Genomic DNA, 18,879 nt, shown 5'->3' on the forward strand with positions numbered 1-18,879 from the left:
TTCAAGGCGCTGCCAGTTTTTTTTTTTTTTTTTTTTTTTTGGTCTAATAAAGGCTGTAGACGAGCAGGCCTGAATGAACCCTGAGAGAGCAAATGCAGGCGGGCACACGCACGAGACACGTGGAGACGGCTGATTGACGAACAGTAAACGGAACAGTGGTTGAAGCGTTCTCCTTGCGTCAATTCCAGGCGCTATATGGAGTTACATATTGGTGGCAGTGTCAACGTGCTTGGTGCAGATGCGGTAGCATGCTGAGGCAAGATTGAAACGTGATAACATGAACCAAATCTTCTCAAATTTTTATCACATCCTCCACATACGATATCATGACATCTCGACAAGTTTCATGGTTTTTGGACTTCGTTTGCATTTTATAGAATTTAAAAATAATTCGTTCGCAAGTTCGTGGTCACGTTTCGCGAACAAGATATTCGGAATTTCGGGTCCGTTCCTGGATACGGCCTCACACTACACTCAATATCATGAATATCATTTTTTGAATCATTAAATTCTATTATTCGATGCACGTGCAGTTCAAATTTGCATTTTTCGAAAAAATTCAATTAAATAAAATAAATTAACTAAATATAGCAAACAGTTTGGGAAATGTACCAAATTTCGACATGGAGTACCAAGTACTGTAAGAGGACTACAGAAAAAGTTTGGAGGTCAAAATACAAAAAAAAAAAAAAAATAGTTTGCCGAGTGTCATATTTTAACACTAGGCAAACAGGCTCTTTGCCGAGTGCCAGCTGGCAGGCACTCGGCAAAGAGGGTGCCAAATTTTTTTAAAAAATATTTGCCGAGTGCCTCTCCGCCCGGCACTCGGCAAAGTGGTATTTTTTTAAAAAAAGATGCAGTGCGGTTTAGGGTTTAGATTTCAAAAAAAGGAAAACAGTTTGTCGAGTGCCCCGATCTGGCACTCGGCAAACCGGCCTCCTTTGCCGAGTGCCATATCGGGGCACTCGGCAAACGGCCCATCCACTTAGACAAACCGGCCTCCCTCCCTCCCACACACGCACACACGCGCACCGCCGTCCCGCCCCGCCCCGCGTCGGCTGGCCCACCGTCCTGCCCCGCCCGTGCAAGGCGGCGCGCCCCAGCTGGCATGCCCCCACCCCGCCGTCCCACCCCGCCCCGCCCCGTGCACGGCGGCGCACCCCTGTCGGCGTGCCCCCACCTCACCGACGCGCCCCCGCCGGTGTGCCCCCACCGCCTTCGCCCGTAGGCCCGCCGCCCCGGACACCGCGGCCCACCGGCGCCCGCCGCCCCACGCCCATCGCTCCAACCCCACGCCCCGCGGCCTGGCCCACAGCAGCGCCGCCCCAGCCCTCTCGGTGCGACCCCGGTCGTCCTCGGCGCACCCCCGACCGCCGCGGCCATCCTCTCCCTGTCCCCGGCGTGCCTCGGCCGACCCCGACGCCCCGACACCCTCCTAGCCCCCGACACCATAGGTGAGTAGTAGAGTAGCAGTGGTAGTATGTTTTAGTAGAAGTAGAGTTCGGTAGAGTAGTAGTAGGTGGTGGTTGTGGTGGTGGTAGTAGTAGTACAGTAGGTGGTTGTGGTGGTAGTAGTAGTAATAGGTGGTGGTGGTGGTGGTTGTAGTAGTAGAAGAGTAGAGTGGCGGCGGCGGTGGTGGTGGTGGTGGTTGTAGTAGTAGAAGAGTAGAGTGGCGGCGGCGGCGACGGTGGTGGTTGATGAATGTGACTTGGCAATGATATGTTGAATTGAATGCATATGTATATGTGGTTGTCGGCCATCGTGCCGTATGTTTTTTTGTAGGTTTTGGATACCTCACCGTGCAGGGGAGGTTCTGCCAAAATTTTGAACTGAGATAGTATTTTGTTCCTTTTTTTGCAGAGAAGAGTCGTCGTAGCCAAGCCGGAGTATCTTGGTGACCCCGATCATCTTCCTCGCCGCTGCGGGTCTGCCTGCACCACGTCGCATTGCCACTGCACCAACCCGTCATGGCCCTGCTAGCCTGACTTCACCGCCACCCTAGGTATAACCCCTCTTTCCGTATCATGGTCGTAGATCACGTAACCCAGTTAGGCGTCTCCTGTTCGAAAGAGATACGGTTGGAGGTATGCAGATCTTTGCATATCTATGACCGTATTTGTTTTGGATTGTCCACATTTTTTGGACAGCCCGCGGATGCGTAGATGGGTTAGTTTTCATGGTTTGTTCCGATCCGAGATAGAGTTTCGGCATCACCTCCCTGTTGTTCTCCGGATACACACTTTGGCAGGACGTGTATCTAGAGAACAGCGGGGAGGTGCTATCAAAATTTTGTCTCAGATAGGAGTAGAGCATGGAGACTAACCTCATCTATGCATCCGCGGGTGGGATTAGGACCTATCCTCACCTATTAGACAGTAGGAACACCATGTAGATGCAATTGATGGTTACTTTGCTCGGTGATACATATGTTAGAGGATGAATGACCGTCAGTGGATGTACACGGGCCGGAGAAGTTAGAGTGATTACACCAATGAATGGATGAACAAGACCAATACTTTCTTAAACAGTGCATTTAGCAAGGCTGCTAAAGGACATTGCCTAGTTTTGTGTCCCTGCAGCAAACGTGGAAACAGAAGAAGGGTAAACAAGGTGGAAATGGGTAAACATCTTATGAAGAATGGATTTACACCAGACTACACCCGGTGGGTCCACCATGGTGAAGCCCATCGTATGAGAGAGGAGGTGGTGAGACCATGGGTGGAGGCTTTTGATGCTGATGCTGGGGTAGCAGACATGTTAGATGACTTTCACCAAGGACGGTTTGATGAGGGACGTGAGAAGGAGGAGATGGAGGCAGCCGCACAGGCGTTCTATGACATGATGGACTCGGCACAGAAACCCCTTCACGATCGGTCAACGGTGTCTCAACTGGATGCCATTGGATGCTTAATGGGGTTGAAGTCCGAGTTAAACTTGAGTCGAGAAGGCTTCGATAAGATGTTGGCCGTGATTGGCACCCTGCTTCCGAAGGGCCACATTTTGCCAAAGAGCATGTACGAGTCACAAAAACTCTTTCATGCACTTAAGATGCCGTATGAGTAGATACATGCTTATCTGAAGGGGTGCGTTCTATTTAGGAAAGAACACGAGCATGCAAAGTTTTGTTCAAAGTGTAAATCCTCTAGGTACCTAGAGGTAGACTCTGATGATGGCCAGAAGCGGCAACTTACAATCCCTATGAAAATCCTACGGTACCTTTTGTTCCTATCGAGGATCCAACGGCTATACATGACCGAGGAATCCACGAAATAGATGACATGGCACAAAAATGGCAAACGGTACAATCCTAATAAGATGGTACATCCATCCGATGGTGAAGCTTGGATCCGCTTTAATGACAAACATCATGACAAAGCAGATGAGGCTCGTAATATATGTGTCACGCTGGCAATAGATGGGTTCAATCCTTATGGAATGATGGCTGCCCCATACACATGTTGGCCCGTCTTCGTTATCCCCCTTAATCTCTCTCCCAGTGTCTCCTTTCAACGACATAACGTATTCTTGTCATTGATAATTCCTAGACACCCAGGGAGTAATATGGGTGTGTTCATGGAGCCTGTGTTTGATGAATTGGTCCGTGCTTGGGACGAAGGGGTATGGACATACGATCGAGCTACAAAGACAACCTTCAAAATGCACGTTTGGTACCACTACTCCCTGCATGACTTCTTGGCGTATGGGATATTTTGCGCCTGGTGTGTTCATGGGAAGTTCTCATGCCCAATATGCAAGGAAGGTGTGAGGTTCATTTGGTTGCAGAAGGGTGGCAAGTATTCGTCATTCGACAGACATCGTCAATTCCTACCTCTTGACCATCCATTCAGACAAGACATCAAGAACTTTACGAAAGGGGTCAAAGTGACAAACCCTGCACCATGGATGATGACTGGTGCCGAGGTTCATGCTCAGATAGATGCTCTCGTGCCTAATGAAGAAGGTGGTTTTGTGGGATATGATGAGCAACATATGTGGACTCATACCTCGGGCATGACGAGGCTCCCCTATTTCGATGATCTTCTTCCACCACATAACATTGATGTAATGCACACTAAAAAGAATATCGCCGAGGCACTTTGGGCAATACTCATGGACACTGAAAAGTCTAAGGACAACCCTAAGGCTAGAGTGGACCTAGCAACGTTGTGCGATAGACCAAATCAAGAGATGTAGCCTCCTAGTCGTGGCAAGACCTAGAGAAGGCCTAAGGCCGATTTTGTCTTGCAAAAGGACCAAAGGAGGGAAGTACTTGAATGGATCCAGACGCTAATGTTCCCTGATGGGTATGCAGTGAATCTAAAGAGGGGAGTGAACTTAGGCACTCTATGAGTCAACGGGATGAAGAGTCATGACTACCACATATGGATTGAGCGGCTTCTTCTAGCGATGGTTCGAGGCTATGTCCCAGAGCATGTCTGGCAAGTGCTGGCAGAGTTGAGCTCCTTATTCCGCCAGCTTTGTGCCAAGGAGCTCTCTCGAACCGTCATTGATGACTTGGAAAAAGCAGCACCCGTGTTGCTCTGTAAGTTGGAGAAGATCTTTCCACCCGGCTTCTTCTTGTCGATGCAGCATTTGATTGTGCACCTCCTATATGAGGCACGGATGGGGGGCCCATGCAGGACCATTGGTGCTATCCAATCGAGAGATGTCTTAAGACTCTTCGCAAAAAAATGTAGAAATAAAGCTAAAATTGAGGCTTTCATTGCAGAGGCATACATTCTAGAGGAGGTGTCGAACTTCATAGAGAAATACTACACTGAGAACCTTCCTAGCGTTTATAATCCACCCCCTCATTACAATGCTGGAGAAAATAAATCAAACCTCAGCCTTTTCCAAGGGCAACTCGGAAGAGCAAGTGCATCGACCACTAAGCAATTGAAAAATGAAGAGTGGCGCAATATCATGCTATATGTGTTGACCAACCTTGTCGAGGTGTAGCCGTTCATTGGGTAAGTTCTGAACGAACTTGTTTCATTTCGTCGTATGCCCTTGTTTCTTCGTCCAACCCCCTTGTTTCTCGTTGGTACAGGGAATTTCTTCATCAATCATGGCATGGATCAAGGCAACCTACCCCGCAAGAAAATGATACCCTTCTTTCACAGGGTGCGGGACTAGAGAGCCCCGATTTCATTTGTTGGTTCAAACAGAAAGCCCAAACTGATGCGCCTATAAGTGACGAGCTGAGACAGGTTGCAAACGGTTGTGCCGTTAGGGTCAAGTCATTTACCGGTTATGACGTGAATGGATATCATTTTCACACAGCAAGCTATGAGGAGAGTCGGTCCAATCGAAAACCACAAACAGCGGAGTTGTTACGCCCGGCACTGATGGACTCGACTATTATGGAAGAATTGAAGAAATCTACAAACTATCATTCTATGGTTCTAAACCTCTTACTCCTGTCATATTCAAATGCCACTAGTTTCATCCTGGAGTAACGAGGCGGACCCCTAAGCTTGGGCTAGTCGAGATTCGACAGGATTCCGTCTATCCAGAAAAAGATGTCTACATTGTGGCTCAACAGGCCGTCCAGGTTTATTATACGTCATACGCGTGCAAAGACACCGAGCATCTTAAGGGTTGGTCTATTGTGCACAAGGTATCGCCACACGGTAAACTACCTGTCCTAAACGATGAAGATTACAACTTCAACCCAAACACATATGATGAAGAGTTCTATCAAGAAGAGGAGCTACAAGGGAGGTTTGACATAGACTTAACCAAAGAGATGGGAATGGAAGTAGACAATGAAAGGGATGATGATGAGGACGCTGGAGACGAGGTGCGAAATCTGAAGGACATACAAATGCTTTAGCGATTACGTTTAGGCAATGACAATGAAGACAACATTCCTCCTTCGGATAGTGTTGATGAGTTGGACAATGTTGATAGTGATGACGAGACCTATGGTCCAGCTAATCTCAATCATGAAGATTATTTCTAATACATGTAATACTATGTTTTTTGTAATTATGTTTTGTTCATTTTTGCATATATTTCTAATACATGTATTACTATATTTTTTGTAATTATGTTTTATTCATTTTTGCACCTATTTATAATTACGCCTTGTTTTTCTTTTTTATTGCAGGTGATTGAACAAAGATGGCGGGCGACCGTCATAGGTGATTGAACAAAAATGGTGGGCCTTCACTACAGTCGCAGTGGCCGAGATGAGTGCACGTTGTATTTTTTTCATTTGTTGTTCACTTGGTGATGGACTTGTGATATACTTGTGATGCACTTTGTGGACTTTGATGGACTTGTGATGGACTTGTGGATTTATTTGGATGGACTTGAGCATTTATTATTATATATGTGATATATACTGTGATAGATGTGATATGTGTGGATGGATGTGTGGATAGATGAGATATATATGTGATGGATGAGATATATATGTGATGGATGAGATATATATGTGATATATGTTTGTATGAATTTATTTGTCATGATGGAATATAAAAAAATTAAAAATTGTCGTTTTGGGTCACTTTGCCCAGTGTTACACTCGGCAAAGGACCTGTTGTCGAGTGCCATAGTCACAGCACTCGGCAAAGCTGGAAAAATGGGTGCTCGGAAAACCATTTTTCCAGCTTTGCCGAGTGCCATGACCATGGTACTTGGCAAAGATTTTTTTTAAAAAAAATTCAAACTTTGCCGAGTGCCGGCCAGAGGGCACTCGGCAAAGAATTTTTTTTTAAAAAAAATTCAAACTTTGCCAAGCGTCGGTCAGAGGGCACTCGACAAAGAATTTTTAGAAAAAAATAAAACATCTTTGCCAAAGGCCGGATAGAGGGCACTCGGCAAAGATTTTTTTTAAAAAAAATAAAAAATCTTTGCCGAGTGCCTGCAGGGTTGGCACTCGGCAAAGCGACCGTCAACGGGGCCGGCGCCGTGACAGTCGCTTTTCTTTGCCGAGTGCCCCCGGGGCTCTCGGCAAAGCCTTTGCCGAGTGCCCGATGAAAGACACTCGGCAAAGAGGACTTTGCCGATCAATTTTTTGCCGTGTGTTCTTTGCCGAGTGCCGCACTCGGCAAAGACTTTGCTGAGTGCCGCACTCGGTAAAGGCTTTGCCGAGTGCAATTTGGCCTTTGCCGAGTGCCTCAGGCACTCGGCAAAGAACCTGAATCCAGTAGTGGTAGCTAGTACATGACTGTAGGACATACGAGCATATTTTATTGTAACTGCCAAATTCAAAGAGCAGATTCAAGAAAAGGAATCGAGGATTGTGGAAACCTCTTTGAGAACATGATCATATTTGTTTGCCTCCAAATAAGTTGCTTTCAAACCCAACCATCTTCACTTTTTGTAAGAGCCGAGGGTAGCTCTGAAATTCTAGCTAGCTGCATGTTCAATCGTCGGGAACAATTGTACCTGCACTTGAAAGAACCTGCTGTTGTCGGATTTTGATCAGAGCTACCCTCGGCGTGATTGTAACTACAGTTTTGGTTGGGTGCTCCCCAAACGATTACAACAAGGCAAGAGACACTGATTTATCAGAGTGTATTGGCATGCAATGAAAATCAAACAAAACTGTCGGCTAAATGTACATTAGTAAAAGCAAGGCGACATTTCGGCATATAGGATAATAACCACGCCATTCCCTATATATACACCACGTGCTAATGTCAACAGATAGGTACCAATAGATGTTACAGATTGGTGTTTTTCAACAACAAAAAAATGTTACAGATTGGCCTCTAATCCTTCCAGAGATATCAGCCACAACCATGGATTAACTTCATAGTAAAAAATAAGCACAATAAGGCCCTGGCGCCAGCCGAAAGAACAGGGGGGCCACACTTTCATATACGGCAACCTAAAACTTCTCCCTGCGAATGATATGTATTGCCATGGTAAGCTTACTCTCTTTCTTCTTCAGTTCGAATAGACAGATGTCGCCGACACGCAGGCCATTCCCACGAGCAAAATTGGGCCAACCTCCATTAAGAAACCACCTTCTACCATTATGAAACATCATTTTTGCCTTCCATGTCTTCCCCCCGCACTGGAGCCATATGGTTTGCCCTTTAGTCGGGAGATATACCGAACCATATCGTGAACCTAATTCCTGATGCATTATGGACCAGTAGTTAGCAACGCGCTACAATGTTGGTTCAACAACTCTGATTAACCTAGAATTCTAGGGGCTATATTGGTGGGTTGTATTTGTAAGTTGATTGTTATGGAGAAAATATTTCATTTTTATGATTTAACAGCAAAGATTTTGCTGATATGAAGGTGGGTGAATCGGTGAGCTCTCAGATAACAAAAGATGCCCACTTAAACAAAATAAGGTTAAGATGACAGGAACAGCAAGCTTAAGGATAAAAAAATAACAATTTTAAGACGAAACAAAAAAAAAGAGCTTACTAGCATCCAACGTTGAGCAACACCAACGTTGTTGTTCTTCATTACTGCCACACAAATGGGGATTTCAGATTGGATAGCTCGCACTCGCTCCTCAACGATTCTCTTCTGTGATTTAGATAGAGGACTCTTGCATGGTACAATGTACGGAGGCACAAATGGATCATCAGAGTCTCCGCCCTCCAGAGGTTCATGAGGAATTTCTTGCATATCACTTTCCGAGGAAACATGTTCTCCTGCAGACAGTTTTAGACCATATAATTAAGAAATGGAAAATCTAGAGAGCTAATAGTTTTTTTTTTATGTTTTGCACTAATACCAGCGGTATGTTCCTCCTCGATATGGATTTCTGAAGCCATCTTTGCACTAGATGCACCAGGGCATGGGCCACCCATTTGAAAGCCAGCCCCACCTCTAGAATGAGTTGTTTCATGAAGAACATAGACCATAAATGTGCACCTTATCTCATCTTTTGTCGGTACAAGGAGGCAGATATCTCCCTCCTGCACATGATTGTCACGGACAAAGTCTAGCCACTGTCCTATAAGCATGTAATTTCTACTTTCAGCTCTTTTGTAGAATTTGGGATGCCACTTCTTGCTCTTGCCAGGCGTCTCAAGAGTGACATTTGTGCTTTCATCTGGGAAATGTGCACTTGCATAATCCCTGGTAATTCCCTGATAGCAAATGGAACATGATGCTCAGAAGATTCATGACAACCGGAATCTCATAGGTAAATCTCTCATACATTGTTACTATTATCTACAAACAGTTCATGTTGAGATAAATGAGTTGCCTATTCAATAGGGGTAGTGGAGTTACCAGAAAAGGACCCGGGGGTTGCACATTGCCCCTCCGCATTATTGATATAAAACTTGTGAATTCAGGTTGAATTTCCTGAATAAGCTCCATTACTCTCTTCTTTTGTGCTTTAGATAGATAACATCTATATGCCAAAACATATTCCAAGGATACGTTTTCAGAGAGAATGTCTTCTCCTGTACAAAGTTTCGCAACAGAGTTTAGTAACAAGTGATGTACAATTAGAGGTAAATATGCAAGCAACTAGAATAATGCTATAACCTGACTCCTCAGATGATGAGGACGCCATAGCCATCTTCACAGTTTTCCCGCGGCGATAGGAGCTAGCCTTTTGACACTCCGTGGATCTTTCACTGCTTGCAGATGCTTCTGTGGTATCATGTTGAGAAATGCTGGAAATATTAATGGGATCTACACTTCTTTCTCGAACACTTGGGATGTTTTCTATGCCAGTGCAGGAAAATAATTCCTCACAACCACCATTGAGTGAATATGGCCCTGCATCCCTTACTGACTCCACCCTCTTGGTAGTTAGCTGATGTACTGGAGAACCAAAATGTGCATGACTCAGTGGCCTTTCACTTGACACCTGCTCTAGAGATCTGACGCAAGTAACTTCACCACGCCTTTGTTGGCATTCATAACAGAACCATTCTATTAACGATGCATCGAAGACAACTTTGTCCAAACAGTATCTACACAATGACGCGTCATAGTAAGAAAAGGCCGACCATTTTAATAAGCTTGAACAACATAATTACAGTACAGACTACTGAAGGTACTTGAGTTTTCCATTTAGGTATTACATGATTTGCAAATATCCATTTCTAATTCTAATTCAATAGAATGTGAAGATAGGGACGTATTCATATAGTTTGTCTACTCGACTTTCGAAATGATTGGAAAAAAAATTAATGATGTAAAATGCTGGGAAAAAAGTAGGCCTAACCTCTAAAGATGATAGGATGGTTTGTCATATAAAGGGGGAAAATGCTGTTGTCTACACCCATTAATAAGCACAACAAAAAATCAAATCAAATGTAATAAAATAAAGCATAATTAGTGTAAAGGGAGACATACTGGTGCACAGCATAACGCTTGCAGTCTCTGCAACATAGCAGAAGTTGTCTGAAACCAATATCTCCACAGACTTCACACACAATGTTCTGCAGAAACACAAAAATGTTTGCTGTCATCATCAAATTATCAATTAAGCCAGCAACTAATTAACACAAATAATCAAATTGTTCTGGCGAAATCCCCATCTTTGCTGAAAAGATTATCTATCTAGGTGACTAGGTGGGTGCCACTGGTTGATTACTCAAAGAGTATTAGGACGCCTACAAACAGCAGCAGCAGCGACAGAAGGTTCATACATTAGCCAGCAATGGCATCGACGGGAGGAATCGATAGCATTTGGTTAATACGGAATCGCCCGAACGCGAATCGCATCCTGAGTGAGGACAGGAACACCAAAACCGAAGGAACAGTATCACCCTTAACTATTAATTAATCTTTTTTCTAAAAAAAACTAACTATTAATTAATCTCGTTGCGCGACGGGAGCAATCCAGATTAGTACATTGCATTGAAACTACACTTCTGTGGGCGCATTACATTGCCAGCCGGGAAGTAGAAGAACAGGAAATCGCAAGAGGACGGTATGATGCATGCAATACATACCATATTCACCGGCCGGTCACCACCACCTTGCCTGCCACACCAAGAAACGAGATGGGGGCGCGCCTGCGCCGGCCTCCGCAGCTCAGACCGATCCCAATCCCGTAATAATCTCCAGGAGGCGCCGCCGAGGTTCCGGCCGGTCGGGAGGGCCGCCCGCGCTTGTTCAAGGCCTGCTTAACGAACGAACGGAAGGAAGGCGGCGGGACAGGAGGGGCGGAGGAGCTGCGGCGCGCCGTTGGATTCGACTTCGGACGAACCACCGCCACCAGGACCGACCGATTAGTAGTAGGGTAGGCTTTCTCGTTTCCGCATCGGATCAGGTGGGACCCACCAGGACGCCTGGTTTTTCACCTGAGAGGCTGGCACTACAGTGCTGACTAGCGCCGGTCCGATTCTGCCTGCGTCCTCCGGACTTATATTTGGAAAGAAAAGAAAAAGGCACAAACGCACCAAATGGAGAGACCCGGACGTCCAGACGCGGTAAAAAACGGCGCAGGCGACCTGGTAGGCTTCCTAGATGTATGCGGACAACGGAAGGACGTGTGCACCGCGCCTCCACCTCCAACTTTGCCTAGGCGGACACCACAGCGCATATATGTAGCTCATGCCCGCCCACTGGCACGCTGCTGCTACACCTGTCCTAGCGCTGCTGTTGTTGCATGTGGGGACCATCGCGCCCCCGCACGCACGAGGGGACCACCTACGTCTGCACCCACTTCTTGGGCCTGGTCATGCAACACTGGTAACATAAAGCATTTGCGGTAACATACATCCGAAACAAATAAAACATCTACAAACATACGCTTGCAACATATGTGTATGACCGCTGCAATATATGCAATATCTAAATAAAACGCTTGCAACATATATTTGAAACGGCTAAAACATTTGAAACAGACACTTGCAACATATGTGTATAGCCAATGCAATATATGTAATATCTAGATAAAACACTTGCAACATAGGTTTGAAACAACTGAAACATTTAAAACATACACTTACAATATACGTGTATAGCCATTACAACATATGCAACATCCAGATAAAATACTTGCAACATATGTTTGAAATAACCAAAACATTTGAAATATACACTTGAAACATACATGTATAGCCATTGCAACATATACAACATCCAAATAAACACATACATCTGAAACACATAAAACATATGAAGTTTGGGCCAGCACTCAAAATGCCATGCAAATGTGAGCCCGCGCTCCTCTCACAAACAGGCAAGCGGCCCGACCAGCCCTGCAACTGGCTGAGCGCCTAAGTCGATCGGCCAATGTAGCAACGCTTCAGGCAGCATGCGGCAGGGGCAGGTTTGTCTAGACACAGACAACACACAAAGATAAAAAGAGCAGTAGGACAAGCATCAATAGGCATAGGCGCTAGGCAGCAGAGGGCAGCCACGGTAGGGAGCCCGTGGCCTGGGGCGCGTGCGGTTAGGGGCTTGGCCGGCTGGTCCAGCCAGCAGCGGATGCAGCAGATGCACCCCAAACGAGTGGCCGCACATGCTCCTAAGGTGCGGACCCCATCTGACTGTAACTACACGCCCCTTTTCTTATTGGGTGTAACGCGCGCGGATCGGTCTGTCCGTCCTTACATCCTTGATCAAGACCTTTGGTGTCTAGGGTCACACATCTCGGCGGCGAGGTAATGAGGCAGCCGTTAGCTCTATTCGACTGATGGTTTATGCGGCCGATAAGTGTAACACCCTAAAATTTATATGATTTTAAAATAGGAAAAAATAATTTAATTATGTATTTTGTGAGCATTTAGATTTAGAAAAATAATAACTTTGTTAAAAATAAAATCAAATATAGGTCTACATACATGTATGTGTGCATCCATGCTGCTGCATATTTATTTTATGATGCTTTGGTTTGATTGGAATTTACAAAAGAATTTAAATTTGAGTTTAAATTAGATTTGAAATTGTGTTAAGAAAATAGAAAAGGAGTTTTATTTTTCTTTTCTCCCTCTCTTTCTTTCGGCCTATTGGCCCAGCTCCCGCTCGGCCTGGTTTTCCATGTGGCCGCATTCCCGCTCAGCCTGCTTTCCCGCTGCGTCACACCCGCTCCTCTCTCTCCACGGCCCAGCAAACGAGTCGGCCTAGCAACAGCCGCGAGCGTCGCTCCCCTCTCCCTCTCTGTTTGGCTGACAGCCCGACCCCACGCTCTCATCCGCTGACGCGCTAGGCCCACACGTCGATCGTCTTCTACCTGGAGTCGGCTTCAGGCCGGACTCTCCATCGCCGCCGAGTCAAGAGTCCGCGCTGCCCACGCCTCCTTCCTTGCCTTGCCACCCACGCTGTTGCGCCCTCATAAATAGTGCCCGTGCCGTGCCGCCCTCGCTTATGCTCCACGCTGACACCAAACCCTAGTAGCTCGAGTCGCCGTCATCGTCGTCCACCTCACCGAGCGACCCGCGGCTGTAGTCCCGCCCTCACCGACGAAACCCCCCTTGGTTAGTTCGTCTTGATCTCCTCTATTTCCCGGTGCCCTTGGTTTGCTATTTCATGGTCCATAGACTGTATTCCATGAGAGCTGCTCGTCTCCGGCCATGGCGTCGTCGTCGAGGCTCGCCGCCAACCTCGCCGGTGTTTCTTTTTCCCTCCTGATCTGATCTGCACCATCCAATCTCGATCTAACGATCCATATCGCACCGTACCCCTTCGCACAGCTATTTTGCAAAAGAGTCCCTGAAGTTTTCTAGTATAGAACCCACCGTCCCTGCAATTTTGTTAAAGAGCCCCTGTATTTCTTTGTTTTCATGCCCGCAGTCCCTGTTTTGGTTTAGAACTCGATTTTATTAATTTAAATTCCAAAATCAAGTTTCATTTATTTACAGTTTTGCCACTAACCTTATTTTAGCCATAAAATCTTCGTTTTAATTCTGATTTGATTCGTTCAAATTGCGTTAGGTTCATAATTGAGTAATCTACATCTTCATAATACTATTAAGCATGTTTTCAACTTTTAAAATTTAAGGTTAGATTTAATCTATTATTTTAATAAAATAAATATTGTTTAATTCATAACTTCTTTGTTTTAGCTCCGATTTTTATGATCTTTGCGTCTATGTATTCGTAGTGAGACATAGATTCATTTTACAAACTTTTCATCTTGATTTTATGCTGTTAGTGTGATGTTCTAATCTATAGCTTTTGTTTGCTATGCATGATTACTTCTGGATGCTTATATGTTGCTGTGATTATCGAGTATAGACAGTGAGCAATTCGTGGGTGATCAAGAGTACTACTTTGATGAGCAAGATCAGCAAGAGCACTTTGTTCAAGACAAGTATAGCATGGGATTATCCTTATTTCCTATCAACTTTAATATATTTCATGTTGCATGTGTCACCTTGATAATGATTTCCATAGAATTGAACTTATACCTTGTCTCCTATGGAATATGCATTGGGTAGCTTTGCTAGTGCTCAACTAAACCATGATCTTATAACTTACTGATGGAATATGCAATAAATATTAAAATATAACTTTTAGTAACTTGGAAACAGGGGGCTGGAGTATTTTACTACTTTCTAAATGCTTCAGATTCCTCTCCCTAAGGACTTATCTGTAAATGATCATCCGGGACTTACAGTACAGCTATGAGAGATACATGGCTCTAGCTTTAGTTAAGTATGAGGATCTTTTCTAACTTGTTAGTGGTTACTTTTATTGGCGTAAGAATGGCTTGCCGAATCGGGTATATAGTGCGGCCTCTATCCCCATGTGTATAGGCTGCGCGTCAATGTGCCATCGGAAAGGGGGCTCTACATCTATTTATCGAGTGAATCTAATGGCCTTAACTTGTTAGACGAATCTTTAAAAGACTTCATAGTGATCCCTGCCTGCTTACCTTGGAAGTGTTTTGGGAGTAATTAACCCAGGCATATGGGTATCACGACTCACAATGAAAGTGTACAATCTCTGCAGAGTGTAAAACTGGTATATCAGCCATGCTCATGGTCATGAGCGGCCTTGGAACCCTTATGGAATAGATGATCACTAAGAATTATCTGTTTATGATATTCATTATTCTTGTTTACATTGATCATGTGTTTTACTTTGGGATTGAAATAACTTATTGATACTCTTATGCTCAAATTGTGACAATTAAAAGCTGAATGTTGTTAAACCTGTGTCAAGTCTTTTGAGCCTCATGAACCCCATGTTACACTTGTTGAGTACAACACGTACTTATGCTTGTTTATTTTCATTATTTGGATAAAAATCTTGGATGGGTAATAGATGGCTATGGTAATGACGACTTTCCTGGGGATTACTAGACTTGTGGTCAACCAGTTGACGTCCCTGTGATATGGAGCTTCCACGAGAGATTTTTCATTATACTTCCACTACATTTATGTGAAGACTATGTCTTATTATTCATGATGTAATAAACACTTATGATGATACTATTTATAATTTGTCGGCTTATGTGTGTGACTGATCTCTGGGCGCATATAGATTTTGCATCCCATTTTATCCTTAAAATCGGGTGTGACAGATTGGTATCAGATCTGTGTTGACTGTAGAATGCAAGCCTAGTTAGCAATAGTTGTTTTAGCTTCTTTTGCTTCACTCATTTTATGCTTCCCATCTCACCCTTATTATTTGCTAAATTTTATGCTTCTTTTGCCTCACTCTATTATGAAAATTATTGCTTCTAATCTGACTAAATCTAATTCTATAGATGCCTCATGCTAATAAGACCGCTCGCATCAGCACAGGAGGCTACTACCCGCCTCATGGCTTATATGAGTCAATGGAGCTATGTGAGGAGGAGGAACCCTAGGAGCCAGAAGTTAACTCGCAAGCACCTACACCTACGTTTGAGCCATTTCAGGAAGCGCCCGAAGAAGAAGAATTCAAAGAAGTGGAGGTCGTTGTATTGTTTGATGATGATGAGGAGGAGGATGCCGTTCAAGAAGATTAGCATACCCCTGCCATGGGATGGACTATAAAGATCTGGTACAAGCTGGGGTATGAATCCTTCATCTCGCACCACCGACTTATAAGGATTCTTTAGACCTACTACGCTGATTGGGATGCAACTGTGGAGTACATCTGCAACGAGCATACGCACCCTTTGGAGGACACTTATTGGAAAACCAAGGTGTGCATCTCCATTTGGGATGGAGAGAAGGAAGCATACCAGCTGGACTTGAACTATGCGCATTACGCTCACTGTGCCACCATTGAAGATAGCATAGAAGATGCAGTCGTTGTAGCCTGCATGGGTATCCGTGGTCATCGCTTTGATGATATGAAGGAAGATCAATATCGCTTCCTTCCTCACCAACACCCTGACTTTGGATGGGTAATAATGGACCTGAAGGCATGGATCCCACTACTCAAGTGATGGTGCACTATGCCTATGAATTAGTAGACAAGAATCGACGGCTGTAAGATCAGTTTAAGGCACATGAGAAGACCCTTATGAGTCAGCCTAGGCAGTTTTTCACCGAAAACCAAACACCGAACCGAACTGAACCGAAACCGAACCGAATAGTCGGTAATTCGGTTTTTCGGTTCGGTTTCGGTTTTCAGTTCTGTGAAGTTCGGTGTTTCGGTTCGGTTTCAGTTTCTGTGAACTGCAAACCGAAGTACCGAGAAACCAAAATTGGTGGAGTACTGTGGTTTTTTTCCTATTGTTTATCAAAACTGATGGAGTACCGTGGTTTATTATCAAGAATGAACTGCAAAACTGATGGAGTACTGTGGTTTATTATAAAGAATGAACTGCAAATTTGTAATATTTGATTTGAGCATTGAATCCTGTCTGATGTTTTCTTACATCGGTTTATTCGGTTTTAATCGAAAAACCAAACTAAAAAACCGAACCAAAATTGGTCGGTTTTTGAAATTTTAGCAAACCGATCGGGGGTCATTTTCTGGAAACCGAAATTTTGAAAAACTGAAAAAACCGAACCAAACCATCGGTTAAAACCGAACGCCCAGGCTGACTTATGAGATACCGACAAGTGATAGACGAGCAAAGGGTGTGCCTCAACCTGCCAAGGACCTATGAGAAACTTCCCTATGAATTTCTCTCATAGGTGTTGGAGTTCCTCTTTATGTAATAAGACGTTAGTAGCACTGGTTAAGTCAAGTCAAGTTGAGTCTAGTAGTGCGGTGTGAATTTTGGTATGCCTAGTTGATTTATTATTATGTTTATATGTGAGTTAGATTTTTGTAATGAGTGCTGGAACTTTGTGGGCATGTCTGCAAGTCCCATAGTTAAGAATATTAAAGTTTGAGTCATTAAATAAATAGTTGGGTTTGGTACATCATGTTCTCTCAGATCTGTTTTTCGGAGTAGTCTGCCCTTATCTCAATGCCAATCCAAATCTACTTGACCAAAAATTATAAAATTTTTATGGGAGCAACTAGACTTAAGTATATTTCTAATGCCTCTAGAATCACCCCTATACCTAATCTGGTTTGTGATATATAGCTATTCCAATTTGAAGTTTCTACGCAGTCTAGAATCAAGGACAGATTCAGTTGTATCCTGTTTTTTAGTAAACTAACGATAGAATCTGGGCATATGTTCTGAATAAAAGTTGTAGATAATTTCTTCATATTTCCAACCATGTAAAGCACGCCTATTTTTGATATCTAGAACTCAAGATATTACTATTTTACCAAGCTACTGATATTGGAACTCGTCCATAAAATTTTCAGAATGTATTATATATCTCTATAAGTGCATATAACTTGAAAATCTCTAAATTTTGAATATTTTTGTTGGATGTCAGATGTCTGGAAGAGGAAGAGGCTGAGGTCATGGAGGTGTTCCCCCACATCCACCACCACCACCACCACCTACTATTGAGCAGTTTTTGGTAGTGCAGACACAACTTATGCAAGCTCTGGTGCAGAATAAGCAGAATCAACCAATTGGTGGAGCACCGCATGACAAGCGTGGTGAATTCTTGAAGGGTCGCCCCTAGTGTTTTCTCATGCCACTGATCCACTGGAAGCAGATGATTGATTTTGTGTAGTGGAAAAGCAACTCAACATAGCACAGTGCGATGACTAGCAGAAGGTGTTGTACGCGTCAGGATAACTCTAGGGAGAAGCCCAAGACTGGTGGTAGGTATTCGAGTATGGATGTCCGACTAATGCTTCTCTTGTCACCTGGTAGGAATTTAGAGAGAATTTCATATCCTACCACATACCTGAAGGATTGATAGAGCTCAAGCAGGAGGAATTTAGAGCTCTGAAACAGGGATCTATGTCTGTAGCTATGTATCATGACAAATTTGCTCAGTTGTCATGTTACGCTCTGAATGAGGTGGCTGATGATACTAATAAGCAACACCGCTTTCTCAAGGATCTGTATGATGGTCTGCAACTCTAGCTTATGTCCAATACATACCCTAATTTCTAGACACTGGTGAACCATGCCATTGTTATTAATAATAAGCGCAAAGAGATGGAGGCTAAGAGGAGGCTTCAGGGATAGGCCTCTAGAAGCAATACTCGTCCACGCACCAACCCATAGCAAGGCTTCTAGCAGAGGTACCAAGGACCACCCAATCATGGGAATCATGGTCAGTACCCTCAGCGCAACCTGAACTAGCAGCGTCCATCGTACCAGCAATAGAATGGTAATCAACATCCCCAGCAGCAGAGTGGCCAGCAGACACCACAATAGGGAGCGCCTAACAACACTCCCATGAAGACCAGTCCCCTAGCACTCCCAACAAGTGTTTCTGTTGTGGTAAAGAGGGTCACCTATCTTATAATTGCCCTAAGAAGCCAAACCAGCAGACCCCACAGAGGCAGAATAGTTATCAGAAGCCAGCACCCAACAAAGGAAAGGTGAATCATGTGTCTATAGAGACGGCGCTTTTGGAACCAGAAGTCATGCTCGGTATGTTTGATGTTAATTACACTCCTACCACTGTTCTTTTTTATTCTGGAGCTTCACATTCTTTCATATCACAAGCATTTGTT

General features: G+C 44.3%; 1 protein-coding gene across 1 annotated transcript; it reads right to left on the minus strand.

The window, feature by feature from the left end:
- Window positions 1–7,596: 7,596 nt before the first annotated feature.
- Window positions 7,597–10,984, minus strand: LOC136482588 (B3 domain-containing protein Os03g0619800-like). Its single transcript, XM_066479811.1, has 7 exons — window positions 10,899–10,984; window positions 10,297–10,382; window positions 9,478–9,911; window positions 9,217–9,392; window positions 8,714–9,071; window positions 8,398–8,630; window positions 7,597–8,095 (listed from the first exon to the last, which is right to left on the minus strand). The coding sequence occupies exons 1-7, from the start codon at window positions 10,899–10,901 to the stop codon at window positions 7,844–7,846; spliced, it is 1,542 nt and encodes a 513-aa protein (XP_066335908.1). The 5' UTR covers window positions 10,902–10,984; the 3' UTR covers window positions 7,597–7,843.
- Between the last annotated feature and the right edge of the window lie 7,895 nt (window positions 10,985–18,879).

Source organism: Miscanthus floridulus, chromosome 1 (assembly GCF_019320115.1).
Source record: "Miscanthus floridulus cultivar M001 chromosome 1, ASM1932011v1, whole genome shotgun sequence".
Lineage (NCBI taxonomy): Eukaryota > Viridiplantae > Streptophyta > Magnoliopsida > Poales > Poaceae > Miscanthus > Miscanthus floridulus.

Coding starts and splice junctions, on each gene's coding strand:
- LOC136482588 (XM_066479811.1), bottom strand. Junction 9,072..9,216: donor AACCCCCGGGTCCTTTTCTG/GTAACTCCACTA, acceptor ATTTGCTATCAG/GGAATTACCAGGGATTATGC. Junction 8,631..8,713: donor CGAGGAGGAACATACCGCTG/GTATTAGTGCAA, acceptor AACTGTCTGCAG/GAGAACATGTTTCCTCGGAA.